General features: G+C 43.4%; 1 protein-coding gene across 1 annotated transcript; it reads right to left on the bottom strand.

Moving 5' to 3' along the window:
- Positions 1-525: 525 nt before the first annotated feature.
- On the bottom strand, positions 526-16,522 carry ABL2 (ABL proto-oncogene 2, non-receptor tyrosine kinase). The gene is made up of 11 exons (XM_009320737.1): positions 16,417-16,522; positions 12,517-12,687; positions 11,430-11,725; positions 10,479-10,751; positions 9,599-9,683; positions 7,726-7,903; positions 6,907-7,091; positions 6,079-6,231; positions 4,483-4,572; positions 3,058-3,231; positions 526-2,410 (listed from the first exon to the last, which is right to left on the bottom strand). Exons 1-11 carry the CDS (start codon positions 16,520-16,522, stop codon positions 723-725), a joined length of 3,399 nt encoding a protein of 1,132 aa, XP_009319012.1. The 3' UTR covers positions 526-722.
- Positions 16,523-18,008: the final 1,486 nt, after the last annotated feature.

The raw sequence follows: 18,008 nt of genomic DNA, 5'->3' as shown, positions 1-18,008 counted from the left end.
TTCCAGTGGTAAGTCTGCCCAGCATCCCTGACGCTTCCGATACAAGAAGATGAGAACATGTGGTGGATGAGGTGGACAGGAGGGAAAAGGGACAGTTTCATATATTAACTAATTTTGCAGTTCTCATTACAGCAGCAACAGCGCTGTGGAAGTAAGCCATCTGGGCTAGTGCATCCACCTCCAGCAGCTCTGAATACTGTCAGTGCATTAGACCTTCTCCCCGAACCGCACGCGACCTCCCCCTTCAGAGCTACTCCAGCTCAGACTGCTCGGCAGTTGGTACCAACAGAGCCCCAGTGCCTTTCCTCTGCCTTGACAGGAGGCCAAAGCATGCGTTAGTGCAGACAGGGGAGGATCTGTACGGCCAAGTGGCCTCCAGCCACTCCAGTACTCCAGCTATCGCACACTAAACCATCCTTCCCAGAGAGAGAACCTGCTATCGATTCTCCTGCCTCTCCAAGGGAGGAGCAAGGATCTTCCTACCCTTGCCATACCAAGCAGATCAGACTGACTAGGTAGGGACAAATACTTGATGATCTGCCCCTTACAGCTTTAATCTACCCTCTCCATCCCCATTTTTTGAGATGAACCTGTAAACGTGAGGAGAACTCAGTGATCTGAGGTACTTCACATACTCAAGTATCAGTCTTTCCTTTTGAAAGCATCAGTACAGAAAAAAAGTCCCCCCCCATGTGTATTTCTCTTACCCAGATTGACAGTAGCTACCTTTGCACCACATCGCTGATTTCTTGGACACATGACAATAAGTTATTAAGGACGGGGTTTGCCCCAGGGACGCTAGCAGCTGTTGAGGACACCTGCAGTTCCTGCAGGCTGAGTTCCAGTTTGCTCACAGCTTCCCGGAAGGCAAATTTGTTGCGTGTATGCGGGATGCAGTCCACGTAGCCTGAGCAGTAATCCAACAGCTGGTGCCCTGTGTCCACCAGCTGGCTGTTTGGTGTCGGCTCGGCGATGGCACTCGAGAGAAGATCTGCGCACTCCAGCAGTGCTTCCTTGCTGATTTTGTCTGCAGAGATTTTCTCAGCTGCCTGTTTGGTCTTTCTCAGCGCTACTTTTGCGCCAGCTGTGCCGTTGGCCATTTTCACTGGGGAGGTGGAAGACGATGACAGAGGCACTTGAGGTGGAGGCATCATGGGCCTCCCAGATTTTCCACCAACAGGTGCTGCTGCCTTCTTACTCCCTTCGCTTGATTCCAGTCCGTGCTGTGCTCCCGCCACGTTGCTCAACTCTTCTGCTGCATCTGAGCAGGCAGCTGGCTGTTGCAGGAGCCTCATCACTGGTGGTGGAGGTGGAGCACACTTTGGTTTTACCCGTCTGGGCCGGTCCCTGTCGCCGGAAGAAGTGACCTGATGCTCAGATAAGAGCTTAAATTTGTTACCCTGAGAGTCTGTGCCAATGAGCTGCACATCTGCTGGAGTGTGTTTTAGAGTGGGTGAGATTAGGACTGGCACTTTGTGGTTATGAGTGGTTGGAAGTATTGCTGCAGCCTTTACTGGAGATGACCACCCTGGTCTCTCACCATCCTCAAGGGCCCCTTGTCGTAGGCCACTGTTTTTTTCTTTGCCCTTAGGAGCTGCTGCTAGCCCTGGACCCTCCTTTTCTTCTGATCCGGAGGGGGTTCGGAAAGGGAGTGCTGTGGCACCCCTTGGCAAGAGTTTTGCTTTTGGTCTCTCCCTGGTCAAAGCAGGGCCTTCTTCAAACCTTTTGGGAAGCAGGTCATTGGCCCTCCCCGTGCTCTCATCGGGCTGAGAGGAGGTGGACACTGTCCGTTCCAGCTGGATTTTTGACCTCTGGGAATTTCTGGGAAGGGTCATTGCCATCCTATCCTGCTCTGGAAGCCCTGAGGACATGGAAGATGTAGAGTTTGACCTTGGAAAAGGCTTTGAAGATTCTTCATTGCCAGTGGGTTTTCCTGCTCGTAAACCCAGTGTCTTTTTAATCAAACGTGGTGTAAAGAAACCAGTGATGCCCGACCACCCACCACCAGTGCTCACGCCCCCACCACTGCTGCTACCAGTGCCATCATCATTGTAGAAGGTCCTCTGCACAAAGCCCCCACCATAGCACTTGGGTGGTGCCAGGCTTGCGTCCTGCTGCGTGGGAGCAAAAGAGAACCCGTCCACGTGCTGCAAGGAAGCAACAGATGAAAAGTTACCCGTCAGCTCGTATTTCTTATGGGGCTGATTCTCCATCTCCCGGAAGGAACTGCTGCGCTTGGGAGGTGTGGGAGCATTCCTCTTCTTCATAAAGGAGCTGAAGAAGCCACCTTTTCTGTCCCTGGTGAAAGTGGTCTCTTTGGCATCCTCCAACAGGCTGCTGGGTGACTTGTCCCTCTGCTTGCGCGGCAGTGCGGGAGACCCACTTGTTGGCTGTGTGCTTCTGATAAAACCTAGACAGAAGAAACAAGTGTGAATCTACAAAACCAATTTCCACTTCCACCTCCCTATCCTGCAGTGGGCTTTATGGGCCTGGCATATTTAGCTGCCCAGATTCTGCAGAGCAAGATTGAGAGAGGAAGTTAGCACTTTTATTTTTGTGCAAGGCTGGTGTGATTTTTTTTTTTTTTTTTTAACTTTTTTTCCACTTCTGCATGTGTGACTTGTCTGTTGTTTATACTGAGGAGGCCACTTAGGAGAGAGTTCAGGAAAAAGTGAAGTTGCTCTTTTCTTCCAGTTTCTTATTCCCTTCTTGTAGTTTTTCCCTCCTTCCCCAAATATCACAAGTATAAAAGAAAATCTCTTGTTGCATTGTCAACTTCAGTTTTGAAGCAGTCATTTAACAAAAAGCAGTAAAGCTAAATTTAAAAAAAAAATACAATGGGATTTACTAAAAGAACATTGCACAAGCTGCAGTGTTTTCTATTTGCTAGTAAATAATTGGGCTGCTGAGGTAGCCAACAGCCCTAATGACATAGCAGCGCAAAGCACCTTCCCATGTCATGTTGTTCTGTTTTCTTCTGTTTCTCTGGCAATTTACACCAGCAGCAAGCCTATCCCAGAACATGTGGCCTCGCTGTCACTGTCCCAGTGCCCGTACCTGGTGCTGAGCTGGAAGCTGAGTGCTCCACAGTATCTTGTGTTCCTTCAATGTTCTCCTTGTTCTCTGCCTGTTTCTTCAGTGTTCTAGTCTTGGAGGGAAGCATGGGTAACCGGGGCAAGTAAGGAACTATGGATGAGGAAGAGGCTGTTCTTCCAAGCTCCTCTGCTACCTCTGTAAGGACAAAAAACCAAAAAGGGAATAGTTGGAACCGAGACTGGCAGAGGAAGAGGAAAAGAAAATCTGGGTCTTTACTGCAAACTCAGCCTGGCAAGAAGAGATACATGACTGAGAAGAACATAGTTTATGGATTTAGTTTTTGCTCAAGTCTAGAGGTATTCAGGGTAAGATGTTTTTCATAATGCTTTCAAACTCATTTACATCTTTATAAATTCAGCAAAAAAACCCAGTGGTAGGATCTGTACAAGAGGTCTAGTACGAATCTAGCTCCCTGCTGGGTTAAGGGTTGCTCAAGAGCTTAAGCCAGCAGAGAATGCATTTGCCTCTGTTTTTAATTAAGGTGCCTCCTCTTGATGCTCCTGGGATCCCCCAAAAGTTGTGTCCTCTCTGGATCTGGATCTAAGCTCCTTTGCTTGAGGCAAAGCACTGCACCTCCATATTAGAAATGAAGACTGCATGTTTCCTTCCCAACATCAACACAAGGTATGTGATTGGAAAAAAAAATCAGAAAAAACCGCACAACCTCCTGGCCACACCCAGATTTGCATTTGTGTGGGCCATTTGATGCGCCTATTACAGATCCTCCCTGGTAGAATTCAATCTGGTGTGTTTTTTCTGTAGTAAGGAAATGGATGGATCAGCTTCATATTTAATTTAAAAATTTAGAAGATGCTCAGACATTTCTGCTTGTCTGCTGTCTAGTATCACACTTCTCACCAGTATTTACCTCCTAGTTGATTATATTTGAGAGTTGAGTTGCACAGATTCGCTCCTAGAAGTAGTTAAGTAGAAAATCCAGAGATTAAGGTACACTTCTTAAAAATGAAGGCTGCTAGAATAATATTTCATGACCTAATTGCTGCAGTCAGCAAGGGACTGTGATATGCATACATCTTTCTCTCTCTCTCAGCATCACTCACTATTCCTTACTCTTCAGTCTGGGAAACAAGAGGCTTCCTCTAATAGAGGAGACAATATTCTTTAAATTAACTCTTTGGCATCTTAGTGCTCAAATGAAACTATACCGTCCCCTGCATTGGTATATGTCTAAAGGTTATTCCATATTTGTGCAGCAAGTAAGAGAAGGTATTTACCCCCTTATGGTTAAGAAATTAAGTAAGGGATGAAGCTTCATCACAACCTCCACTTCTAGCAGATGAGCCTTAAAGGCCCGTCTGTAAGACATAGCACTCTGGGGGATAACCTCCAGTACTGCTTCAGAAATAAAGCAACAGGGGCTCTCACCCTCTGAGATGCTCGAGTCATGGAACATGGTTTCAAAAGCCTGGTGGGTCTCAGCAAAGGAAGGTCGGTCTGGTGGGTTCCACTTCCAGCCTGCAATGTGAGAAAGCAGAGTAAGTCTCAGTGCCTGAAACAGGTAGGAGATAAATTTTTATTCTGTCCAGGGAGACAGAAAATACCTAAGCTTTCTCAACTACAGTCACTCTGATCTCCTACTATTAAACAGGCTTTAGAGTCATTCACAGATATTAATTCATAGCAGCAGTCAGTCACCCTACCGTATCCTAACAAACAGATCTTGAGAGGAAGGAACCAATTCTAAAAATCCCAGCTCTCTGCCAACTCCACAGGTTTTTCTGATCTCCCTATCCCTCTTTCTGAATTTTCTGGGCAAAGGAGAATTCCATGTTTGCTACCCTGGCTGTTTGGACTGAACACATCTAGCCCAGTCACAGGTAACTGTGTGTGCAAAGCTCCAAGCAACCTTCTGCTCACATGCTCTTAATACTGAAATTCAGGCAGAGCCTTCCAAAAGGAGAATGTATGCACCCTGTGGGGAAAAGAGGAAGAGAGTGCACTGATCTAAGATGGAGCTTGGAAAGTTATAGAAGGGTATCATGACAAAAAGTGTAATTTCTGTAGTTAGAAATCTGCACTAGGGGAATGTATTCTGGAAGCATTATCTGTTGATATCACCACAGGGTCTGGAAAGTGACTGGCATTCTGCTCATTTTGGGTTGCATTAATATCATATGAATTCCCTGCTTTTGGGCTTTTGTCAGCTTCCTGAAGGTTTTTTGAAGCAATATCCTTCATCATTACCCAGCTTCTTTGTTTCATAACTGAAATTCACCCTGACTTTCTTTGACATGCTGGGGATCAGGCATCATTGGAGACAGGCTGTAGAACAGCCTGTCTTAAGCCCTGGTTTGTCAATCTTGTACATTGAGGGCCACACAGATTGCCTGAGTTAGCACCAAGGAGTCTCTTCCCACCCTGGTCATGCTGACAGGGTGTCTCTGTTCAGAGCTGCTTACCTTACTCAACAGCATGGCCTGGTTTGCTCCCTAGAGTCTTCAGTCTTTTGCCCAATATATTCTCTGCTCTTGCGGGACTGAAGGAGATTGGCAATGCTCTTAGACTCTGTTGCTCTCTTCCTGTAGCACACTGTATCTTTTGGCCTTTTATTAGTAGATTTTCAGTTTGTCACAGAAGGACATTAGGGAGCTTTTCATGGAATGCTTGGAAGATGTGTTTTGTGCACCCTTGTCAACTACGTGTCTCCTGCACGGGTGCAGAGAACTAAATTTCCTTTTAATTTAGTGATTCCATAGTAAGAGTCCTACTGACAAAACACCAGTACAATTTGCCACAAAGTGCTATCTAGCTGTACTCAGAGATGACAGTTTTTGAGAGTGAATTCTTGTTCCCTAGAGACCAGACTCATTTTACATCAGTAACCAGGTACGTCTTGGGTGACAGGGCCTTTTCCACATTAGCTAACAAAATGGCACATAAGAAGCAAGGACTTCAGTGTTAACTACAGATTTCTCCCACCCCTCCCAGGCTGTGTCCCCCAAACTGGACGAAGATACTCACATGCCCTCATCAGTTCATAAACCTTTGGAGGGCACCCCTCGGGCTGTTCCATCCGATAGCCCTTTTCCAGCAGATCATACACCTGAGAGAGGTCAATGCCTGGGTATGGTGACATCCCATAAGTAGCAATTTCCCATAACAGCACCCCAAAGGCTGCAAAAGGAGAAAAACAAAATTCCTGGTTATAAGTGTCCTGGTTTCGGCTGGGATAGAGTTAATTTTCTTCCTAGTTGCTGGTACAGTGCTGTGCTTTGGATTTAGGATGAGAATAATGTTGATGACACACCGATGTTTTAGTTGTTGCTGAGCAGTGCTTACACTAGTCAAGGACTTTTCAGCTTCCCATGCTCTACTGACTGAGAAGGCTGGAGGTGCACAAGAAGCTGGGAGGGGGCACAGCCAGGACAGCTGACCCAAACTGGCCAAAGGGATATTCCATACCACGTGACGTCATGCTGAACAAAAAAAATGTACCTTTACTTTACCTTTTTTCTAATTTTCTCCTCCATCCCACTGGGGGGGCAGTGAGTGAACAGCTGTGTGATGTTTAGCTGCCTGCTGGGTTAAACCACAACATAAGTCTGCCCTTTTCTTGTGTTGCTCATTACATTGTGGCCTGTACTGCAGCTTGAGGCAGCATCTCTTTCTTGCGGATATTTCAGGCCAGTCTAGGTGAAGACATGACATGCTAAAAATGCTATTGATTCACGAAGCTGTGGCCTGGCATGTGACTGTGTTTCTGCCCAAGCCAGAAAGCAAGTTACTGTCTAGCCTGGCAAAGAAAAACAAAATGAAACGGAACAGACCACTGAAGTGGAGTTTTCTTACCCCACACATCTGATTTGATTGAAAAGGTGTTATAGGCCAGGCTCTCAGGAGCAGTCCATTTGATTGGGAACTTGGCTCCAGCATGAGCTGTGTAGGTATCTCCAGTCATAAGTCGACTTAAGCCAAAGTCAGCCACCTTCACCACGTGATTTTCTCCAACTAAGCAGTTCCGTGCTGCCAGGTCCCTGTATAAAGGAAAAAAAGCACACTCCTTTAGTGGAGCAAGAACAGGGCTTTTGAATATAGTCTTCTGCATATAGCATAGCCTGTCCCTCTCTTCTGAATTGGGAAGCACTTTCTTTATACAGCAGATAAAGGGAACGTGAGCTTTCCTCTGAACAGTGTCAGGTACTGAGTGGACTTACTCTTAGGAGCAATAAGGTAACTCAGGATTAGGGTTCATTCTTTAAATTCTATTAAATTTCCAGTAATGATAGCTGTTATGATGAGAAGTTTGTTTCCTAAGAATAGGATGCGATCAGGAGCTCATCACACCCTGGTAGCAGCTTTATCTGATTGGATTGAAATAGGACGCTGTGGTTGACAATGCCTGGCACAAAGCAGGTACATCAGAACAGGACACCACCAACTTTCATAGCTGTCAGGCAGTTGAGCACAAGATTGTAAGTCTGGTATGAAAGTCATGGGGAGAAGGAATTGCAAGACAGTATTGAAACCAAAACAGCCAACGGATAACCCAGTGTGAAATCTAGATCTGGAAGAAACATCCCCAAAAGGAAGAATTCCTGGGCCACCATGCCGGTGGCCCATTCATCATTGCAATCTGAGATTGTACCAGTTCAATGTCATTTTACCCACCTGTGAATGAAGTTCTTCTTCTCAAGGTATTCCATAGCAGAGGAGATCTGGGTGGCCATGTAGAGTAGCACAACAGCACTCACTTCCTCCCGGTTGCACTCCCGTAAATAGTCTAGCAGGTTCCCATATGGCATGTATTCTGTCACAATGTAAAACGGTGGCTCCAGGGTACATACACCTAGCAGTGAGGAGGAGAGAGCATGTGAATAAAACTTCCCTTCCTTCCCTAGCTTACCACTATTCCTGATTTAATATCCTTTTGTCACATTTTGTACCGATGAGTGTTTCTCTGAAAAGTGAAGACTTCCACCTACAAGACCCATATCAATGCAGCCAAACTTAAAATTCAGTGCTTCTGTCCATTTACCTGTCCATCCACTTTATGGATAAAGAGAAACTTATCTATCATAGCTATTCCTATATAATATACATAAAGGAGTAGTTCTGTTCTTTGGAGGGTTACAGAATGAAATAGGAGTTATTTTGAACACATATGATTTGCTTTTCTTCCCCTTTCCTCCTTCATAAAGCTAAGGAGTGGCCAGCTGGAAGCAGGTACTTGTCAACTGGCAAGTTTTCCAGACTGAAATGTCACAACAGAGTAATGTGAAGCACTCCCATGTGTGCTAGCTGGGTAAGCGATCAGCACGGTGGGACCTGCTCCTAAAGCAGCATTCTCACACATTCCTCAGATGACTACTTGCTACAGTCATTGCAATAATGTACAAAGTATGTATTAGTGGAGGAGGAGGGCAACAGGATACTCAAGTCAAATCTCTGTGAACTCCCACTGTGGCACTGCTGAATGCCTGTTTATACCGTTACGCACACAGAGGAGTGAAACACAGCTACACTGTGCATCAGAAAGAGCAAAAATGCATCTCTGATGAGAAATCTTTTAGTCTCTACTCCTGGAACCAGACAGGGCTGGGCAGACACTTCATCTGTGCCCATTTTTTAAATGGGTACAGAATAGTTGCCATTATTAAAAGTCTTCACATTCTTCACATTTCTCCTTTCATCCTAGGCTTGGCTTGACAGCTTTGCTCCTGAAAGCAGCAAAAGTCTAGAGGCAATTAAACACTAGTAAAGGTTTAGAGTGTCTCCTTAAGAATCTTGGTACATGTAGAATTAACAGCTATGCAGACTATTTAATAGTGATCATCACATCATGCATTTGCCAGTGAGACAAACAGGGCACAGCCAAGCTGTAAAGCCTGCGGATTTCTTCCATTTGTGTGCTGTTTGATCTGACTTGCATCTCCACTGTCTTGATCTCATGTACTTATTTGGCGATACACAGGGTCCCTTACAACAGCAGCGATCTGGTCGTCTTCTACTTAATTATGGACTGAATTTTCTATTTAGTGCAGCTTTTTCTATAAATGTCTCTGATTTGAGAAGTATGAAGAACAGTATTTGTTGTGCTTCCAATATAATTTTTTTTGAATTTTCTTATAATTTTGTTCTGTTCTATCAGAAAACTAAGTCATGGAAAATAATTCTGTAAATCTGATTTAACACAGCAGAAAAGGAATCTGACCCTGATAATCGAACCCCGGAGCACGTCTAAGGCCAAAGGTACAAACTAACAAGAGGCTGATATTGCAAACTTTATATAATGCATAGTCGTGCCTCAACAACAAAGTTGTCTACTAATGTAAGTGACTATATTTGATGTTTTATTTAAAATTAGCGTCTCTTAGCTCCAATACTACATAAAGGAGTAAGCTGTCAAAAATACCACCCCATAACCTGACCTGATTCAAAAAGTTACATAAATACAGAAAGTCTGCCATTGCTTTTAAACAAGACAGATTTCATTTTGGCGGAAACTCAAGTAAGAACAGAAAGAGCAAGGAATTTCACTAACCTAACAACTGCACTAGATTTGGGTGCTTGATCTCCTTCATCACAGCAGCTTCTTTCAAGAACTCTTCCACCTCCATGGTATCTTCCTGGATAAGCAGAGAGGCAAAAGAAGGGAAAATTCATCTTCATGACCACGGTCTGCTGAACACCACATATCCAAGCTGAATATAAATGATGGCATCCTTATCTCCATTCTGCTGTTTTGGCTTTTACCAAAGCAAAATATAACACCCCTGAAAAGCTGCCTGGCTGGCCTGCAGCATGGCCAAGTGACAGATCTGCAGTACCCAGAAAGCGCTAGGCTTTCTTGTTTGGTAGTTATTGTGGCTACCAAAGCAGCTGTGGCTGGTGAGAAGACGACTCTCAGGGTCATTGACTTAGTTCCCCTGCCTAGCTATAAAAATTAAGCTTGAAAGCTCCCTTACTTAGGGGGTACGTAGAATTGTAGCTGTTAATGTTGAAACAAACAGAAGGCTTTGAAAAGAAAGATGAAAGGAGAAGCTGAATTTTTCCAGGAGTAGGGGAGATGTTGTAGTGGGTATTTCCAACATCTTTCATTTCTTAAAGCTTCCACAGCTCTTCTGAGGGAAGGGAAGTGGACTTGGTAACCATTTCTACAGATCTGACTTGGACATGCAGTTCCTGCAGGAGCTTGCTGGGCCAAAATTCCAAATTGTTTCTAAGCCACATGTACTGGTGCAAGTTTGGTAAGCTAACTTTGTTCTGCAAAGCTACTCTCAAGCATAGATTTTACGCAGATTAGCACACTCCATTTTCTGATATTCATATAATTAGGTGGTATAATTGAGAATATTACAACTTCTTTACCCTTATCATAAATGGTGACCAAATGAACAGCGCACAACAATCTGAAAACTCACCTTTAATGTTTTCACAGCAACCGTGAGATTGTATTTCTTCCAGACACCAACGTACACCTCGCCATACTGCCCTCCCCCAAGTTTGTGCTTCATGGTGATATCAGTCCGCTCCATCTCCCATTTGTCGTGGATGGGGGACACTCCATAGATAGTAGGCTTATTGCACTTAGGTGCTGGGTAATGCAAAGTTGTCACCAGTCCATCTGCTACTGTTGAGTGATGGTGCACTAGCTCTGCTAGTGTGCTGAAACGGCTTTCTGCTGTCACATATACCTGTTAAGAATGAACCAGGAATCTACTTAAATGAAGGCAGCTGGAAGCTTTCAGTAACACTGGAAAATGGGTACAGTAAAAACATTCTAGCAGGTTTAAAAAAAAAAAAAAAAAAGTAAGGGAACCAGACTTTAGAGTATTTGTTCTCATGTTGTTGGGCAAATTAATATTAATCTGTGGGATTTTTACCTGCAGAAGGCAGCTATATATGTTATATATAAGTTATCATTTGAGAGCAGTGCTGTCTCCTGCCTCGTGCTTTACAGGACTAGAAACCGGAACTCTTGTAGCCAAGCGCAAGGCCAGTTTCTGCATCACTCAACACATCGTACTGCTATTTGATCAAGGTTTCAAAATGCTGATCAAAACTGCTGACTTACCGAAGCTCTGCTTGTTCTAAGTGGATCAATGGAAAGATATCACATCAAACCACAACTGCTTTGCTCCCTAACTGCTTTCAGCCAGGATAAGTACCGTCTGCACTTCTTCCAAAGTGGTGTTTGGTGAGTTACCACCAAACTCTTGGCATATATGTTCTTTTTTTATATTAATCAACCAGTGGACCTGTTTTCTCTCACGTACACCCCTTTCTTAACAGTCTGCAACTTGAGATTCTGTACCACCTCTTAATTAATATCCTTATTTCCTCTCCCCACAGCATTATCCAGAGATCCTTACCTTTCCATCTGAGGTGGTATTGATCCTGTAGTGGTAAACACGTCCTTCGTACCTGAGCGAGATGGATAGCTGCCCTGGGCTGCTCTCGCTTTCACGAACCAGGAAGCTGCCATTGATGAGACTGCTCAACAGATACTCTGCTGCACTGCGTGACACTGGCCCATGGTACCATGAATGCTTTTCCAGGCTGTTCACTGGTGTGATGTAGTTGCTTGGTACCCAGCCCTGCCCATTCTTCGAACGTACCTCACTCCATTCACCATTCTGGTTGTAACCCAGGACTCGCAACTTCTCACCTACGACCAGAAAGAAAAAAGCAAAATAAGCACAGTGCAATCTATTGGGTCTCATTTAAGGGAGACACTTGCTATCAGCTGACTAAGCCTGAGTTTGTAGTTTAATAGTAAAAATCTGTAGCGGTGATCTTGTGACTAAACTGCTATATATAAAGTATTTAAGTAAATAAGTAATAATAAGTAAAGTTTCAGACAGAATACCTAGGATACTGTTCCCTAATTTTCTGCAGTGTGATTGATGAACTCAAAAAGCTTCCTGTAGTCCAGCTTTTTAGACTAGAAAGATTTTTTTTTCTTGGAGGAATGAGGTTTGTCTCCTTCTTGAAGCCTTAAATGGCACGTGATTTAAAACAGTTCTGCAGCAGGTCATATTCTGAAATATGTACTGAACAGAAATAGAAAATCTCTGTGCAATTCTTAATTCTTGATTTTGCCCCAGTTGAAAGTGCTGAATTCTGTTATCATCAATAATGTAAAGCTTTTCCTCTGCCCCTCCCTAAAATAGGTGTCTCAACAGGCCGGTGATGTGGGGAGCCTAGAACAGGAACAACTGTAGCTGGGCCAGACTGTTCGGCAGTGTTATACAAAGCTGTGTCTGTACTAGGAGAACTGCCCGGCAGGTGTCTCTCCAACACAAGTGAGAGACAGACCGTCTGCTTATAATCATCAGTTTAGAGAATAATCTTCTCTAACTGCACTCATTCCTATTCCTATCCAGAGACGGATTCTGTTTTCTATTTTCTGTTGCTAAGTTTTCAACCTAGTAGCTGCTCTGTGATTCAGAGCCTTACCTTTGGTGATGCTGAGTGTGTTGTCACCGCTTGCTACAAAATCGTAAAGTGCAACAAAGAGATTGGGATCGCTCTCAGTGGCTCCAAGCAGGTTCTCCTTGGAGCTCCATCTGATGGCTTCATTCAGTGCCTGGGGTTCAACATCGCAACCGTAGGGGCGGTGCAGGGCCTCTGAAGAAAGAACAGAAAAGGAAATTACTTTTTGTACAATTGTAAATAGATGAAAACCCAGTGTACAGCAGAACAAAGCTCCTACTGCACAATATGCTCTTTATGGAAAGGGAACACCATGTCTGCACATCTTAGATCGGTGGTTTTCAATACCACTTTGCTGACTCTTGATTCTATAGTTTACTTCTAAAGGAGGCTGGAGAAGGTCATTAACTTCCTATATAACAAGTAGCAAGCTGTGTATATAAAATTTCTGTTTAGTATTTATTATACATTTCTATTTATATACACCTCTATTTTAAAGTATTTAGGCATTCACAGATAGAAAAATAGGGGAGAAATTAAAAGCGCTTTTTTTTTTTTTTAATGTGAAGTAGTGAAGGAAACCTTTCGATGCTGAAATGTTACGTTTTATGTTTTTATTGTTTCTGTGGCTGAAGTAGGTAGCCTGGATCTGAAACTGACATTACAAATACAGGTAAGACAGACTGAAACATCTCACAAATGAGATCTACAGGTTGGGACAGGAACTGATTCAGTATTACCAGGAATGATGGTGATTTGTGATACATTTCAAGGCTGTGTAAAGAAGAGGTGGAAAACTGACAGGGACAGAAAGTAGTAAGGATGATGCTAGGTATTTAGCAGCAGTATTTCTGAATACCCAGGCAGTTCTAGTTTGCTGTTTCAAAGGACAACTGATGCAAACTTGATAGTACAAGGGAGTGGGGGGAAGAATCAGACTTGTTTTATAGACAAAGGTCCCCACAATTCCTGTGATGATGAAAACAATCTAAATACACAGGGTTTTGGAAAAAAACATAGTAAAGAGCAAAACTCTCTGAACACTGCATGGTAGTGCTACGCCAACACCATCATTGGCCTTCTAACCCATGGAGAGGTTTTCCAGGAACATGTAGCAGAATTAATTTCAATATTAAGACAAAAAAAAGAGCGATGACGTAGTTTCATACATGCGGGCTGCTCAAGGGGGGCAAAAAAATACGAAGGTGTAAAGATACAAATATTTTCTCTGATGGCACAACTGATGTAAGTTCCTGTCCCAATATATATTTCCAAATTCTCTTGTTGAACTTACTTACGGAAGTTCACTGTAAAAAGATTTAATTAAATGCACCAAACATAAAAAATCCTTTTTAAAAAGTTGGATGCTTTCTTCACTTTACAATCATTGATTTGGCCCATTTCTGAGGGGCTGAGAAGTCAGGCTCAGGATGTTTTTAGGCAGACCACTGCCAGAGAATGTTTGTATATAATACCACCCTCCCCGCACTCCCATGAGATTTACATTCATGAGCAAGAGCTAGTCTATAAGGCGCTTTAAAAGAGAACAAAGAGCTCAAATGCAATACAGGACGGGAAAACTGGGAAGTCAGTGAGACACAAAACAGGAAGAGGCCTGTGCCAAGTAATAGGCAAACATATGCCAAATCTGTGTCACAGGACAGAGCTCAAGCCCAGAAAACAAGGATGTAGCAGGGTTCCCAGCATCTACATGCAATTCTTTGACAGTACTGTAGGTACATGAGACAGTTGAGGTTTGTTCTGTTTTGTTTTTAAACACGTAGCTAAGTGGCTTTTGATTGCATTGATGGTAATCATTCAGAGTTATAGTGCTTGCATAACCTGCTCATCTTGCAATTAGTTAATAACCTACCTCCCGAGCCTTGCCAAAGTAGCAACCTATCAGGGTTCTCCTAGCAAGAACAGAAGTGACTAGAGATTAAGCTACCAAAATGTCACTTCTTTGATTTCATTAGCTGCAGATACAATATTTACATACGCTTCTTGTTCCTAACCATCAACTGCAATTAGTTTTATAATATACTAATCCATCAGACTGGGAGCTATCATGGAAAAGAGAGGAAATCCCAATGTCTGCTCAGCTGCCTACATTATAGCATGGCTGCCAACATCCCACTGTAATTTTTTAAGGCTGGGTGTGTGCATATGCATGTCCAGTTGTTAAGCACCAGGAAAGAACACCAGTTCCTAAATCTAGCTCTCTTTATGGAGTAAAAATACATATTTAATTAAATAATACATTCTTTATACTCCTACAGTGACTTGTGTTAGAGAGAGTGTTTCAGTGCCTTAAGCGAAGTCACTCAGCAAGTGTGCTATACAAGAAATCTGACTTAACGCATCTCTGCCAAGGAGCAAACATAAAAGTAGGCAGTGTTTCCAAAAAATATCCAACCTTTCCGCTCCAAAATACCTTAACGGTGTTTAAATAACTTCTTACTTTCAATTATGTATCTGCCAAAATGTGAAGGCTTTAAACAAAAATATATGCATTTGTTCTAAACCAAAGTATACCTCCTTTCTCAAGCCAGAAAAGCTCATGAACTGAGCATCCAACCCCTACTTAACAGACAGCACAGAGTTAAGCATTTAACCATGCACTCGACGGGTAAGCCTGAAGCAGCCTAGTATCAGCTCAGCTTCAGAGCTGCTGCAGCAAATCCCATGACCAGCCAAGCCTGCCCACACCGAGCCTAGCAGCGGGCACTTTAGCCAAGGCAAAACCAGCAGAAATGCCACCTGCTGCTTAGTGCTGAGCAGCTCTGCCCACATGAAACCATTTGTGGTGCTGTGCTGGATTGCCAGCGAGGATTCAAAGCAGATGTGGGACTACTACCACTTCCTCGGGAATGCCTGGGAGGCTGGCACATGTTCTTAACACCCACTTTACGTAGAAAAAAAGCCAGCAGAAGTTAATGTTTGATGAGGAGCTTCAATCACTTAGCTACAGTGCTTACCTAAAAATCGCATTACCTAAAAATCAAATGCTTTTAAGAGTTCATGTCTCACTAACTTCCTTCACTTTCATTTTTAGAGTGACTTGGATGCTTAAGTAACTGTAAAGGTTACCCAATATCTACTAAAGGGGAATTTACCAGGATATAAAAGTACCTATTGCAGGTTATTATTACATAATAACCTATGCTGCTCAATACCATGTGGGATCTATACCATCCAGTACGTAAGGATATGGAAGGTCAGTGAAACATGGTAATTGCATAGACCTCATTAAGGAAACTAAGATAACCAAAGCATATCACAAATGATACCCCTCCAACTGAATAGTCTGCAAGCTCTATTCACACGAAGATTAAGGAAATGAGCTGGGAAGTTCTGTTTTATATCAGCTCCTTTTAAAGGCTACCCATAAATCATATATTACCACTTTCATTTCCTATACAATGGAAAACTTAGATCATTATTTAGTGTACAAGTAATACACAGTCATGCGAGGAGGTTATGCTTCATCCATCTCCTTCCTTTTCTTTATTCCCACAATACAATTTGCTTCTCTCCGGATATGAATGCTTTTCCTATTCAGCCAACATGTAAGGGCTGTTTTGTCCCCCACCCTGTGCTGCCAACACTGCAATTATCAATCTCTTCAGTCCAAGAGCAGGAGGTAGTATATGCTAAATCTTAAACTTCAGAGTCACATCAAGTGCTGAAGTGGTCTCTATTTCTGAAATACTGTGTAAGTGCTCATAAAAATTAAGCATTTCAAGAATCCTAGATAATAATCCTTTCAATAAACCCACATAAAAGCAGGCAATCTCAGTCCTGCCTGTGGCTGGTCTCGTACTACAAGACAAAGATAGACTTGAAAGGACCCACATCCTCCTTGAAGCACTTGGAGAAATACAGGAAAGGGATAGCACAGCATTACATCCCTGAGCATCATACCTGTGAAATTCACGCCAGGCTCAGAAGCTTCCTCACCAAGGCAGCAGAGCAGCTTGCCCTCTTTGCCATAGCTGCTAGACTGGAAGAGGACTGTCCCCACAATCATGCTGTGCTTCGCAGCAAGCAGAAGAGGCTGCTTGACACGAGAAGTCCTGGGCTGCCACTGCCAGCAGAAATGCCACCACGTGCAGACGATCACTGCTCACAAGGCTGGCAGCCAACGAAAAAGAAAGCACTGCTGAGTGGGCAAAGGAGAAACTGGGAAAATCAAGCTGTGGGTTAACTTGGTTATTAGCTGGAAGTGAGGGTGGAGCTTCCCAGAGAACGCTGAACAAACAGAGGATGTGGGGACTAGACTGCAAGTTGAAACAATTTTGAGATGAGCTATAAAGGCAGAGTTTTGTTCTGCTAAGAGTTAGGCAACAAAGTGGGAAGAAAGCAAACAGTTTCCTTGGAGAAATTCCTTTGTACAAATTACAAAACAGATCACCCATTAAGGGGATCGCCCAGATTGATTCATTTTTCCACTCCACATACCATTGCTGGAGCACTATTTACATGAGTCAACAGGAAACGATGTTAGTGAAAATACACATCTAAGAGAGGTACAAGCACTGCGCAAGTAAACACTCTTGAACATTTCAGGATTTCAGAAAGAAACAGAAGGCAAGGGCAGTACAGTATGCCCAGTCTGAGCTGCACATCTGCTGATTTAGTAAGACTCAGGACAGCTCTCTGAAAGGGCACTATCAAATTACCTCCTAAAAAACATAAGATTTGTTGGATGAATTCTTTAGTTTTCTAGCAAAGGCTGTATGGTTTGTAGCAGGATAGACTCCTCCTAACACATAGACAAGGAAGGGTTAAAGAACAAGCCATCACCATGGCAGTCTCACACCTGGGAGGGTGGTGGGCCTGCAGAGGGGTATAAAAGGGAGCAGGGAAAGGGAAGTAAGTGGTTTGGCTGTTTGTAGGGGGAGAAGAGCTATTACAGCCCACCAAAGAAAAAAAAAAAGCAGCATTTCTGTAATCCATGAACTCCACCATTCTGTGAGAAAAGCAGCTGCACCATGTGATGAGGACTCAGATCAGGCTAAAGGTAAGAAATGAGCAACCTGGCTTATTCCAAATGTTGGCATTTTGTAAGGCTGTGGAAAAACACTACATAAAACTGTGGATATGCTGTGGTGATGAGGAGTTGCTTTTCCCCATATGGTCTGTGACATGAGTTACTTCCCCCGCTGCCATCACCTAACGTAAGTGGAAAAAATAACCAGACAAAGAAAATACCTTAGGATACCTGCATACTGTGCTCTTCCTAAAGTTCTGACAAGTGGATGACCTCCTTTCCTCCTCCTACAAAACCAAGCTCAGTGAATCCTGCAGCGTGTTACTCAGTAGTTACAGGTTGAGATACCTTTACTTAGAAGCTCCTAGGCTTTCTCTCTTTTCCGGCTTTCTCTCTTTTCCCCTTTTTTTTTTTTCCTCTTGCAGTTTATTGTTTTCTCCCCTCTCTTATGTGCTCTGAGTACTCTTAATTACACTTGTATTTGTACTAACCTTTTTGTATCTATTAATACACAAAGAATAAG

The sequence above is a fragment of the Pygoscelis adeliae genome, unplaced genomic scaffold, assembly GCF_000699105.1.
Source record: "Pygoscelis adeliae isolate BGI_AS28 unplaced genomic scaffold, ASM69910v1 Scaffold402, whole genome shotgun sequence".
Classification (NCBI taxonomy): domain Eukaryota; kingdom Metazoa; phylum Chordata; class Aves; order Sphenisciformes; family Spheniscidae; genus Pygoscelis; species Pygoscelis adeliae.
Note: the sequence above shows the minus strand (reverse complement) of the source record. Positions and strands in the feature narration are given on the sequence as shown.

What these genes read in the sequence shown, in the direction of transcription:
- ABL2 (XM_009320737.1), bottom strand. Translation starts at nt 16,522, where the DNA reads ATGATTGTGGGGACAGTCCTCTTCCAGTCTAGCAGCTATGGCAAAGAG. An exon ending in AAATCTAGTGCAGTTGTTAG is followed by an intron (nt 7,904 to 9,598) that starts GTTAGTGAAATT and finishes CCTCACTGCTAG; the next exon opens with GTGTATGTACCCTGGAGCCA. An exon ending in AATCAAATCAGATGTGTGGG is followed by an intron (nt 6,232 to 6,906) that starts GTAAGAAAACTC and finishes CTCCTTTTGCAG; the next exon opens with CCTTTGGGGTGCTGTTATGG.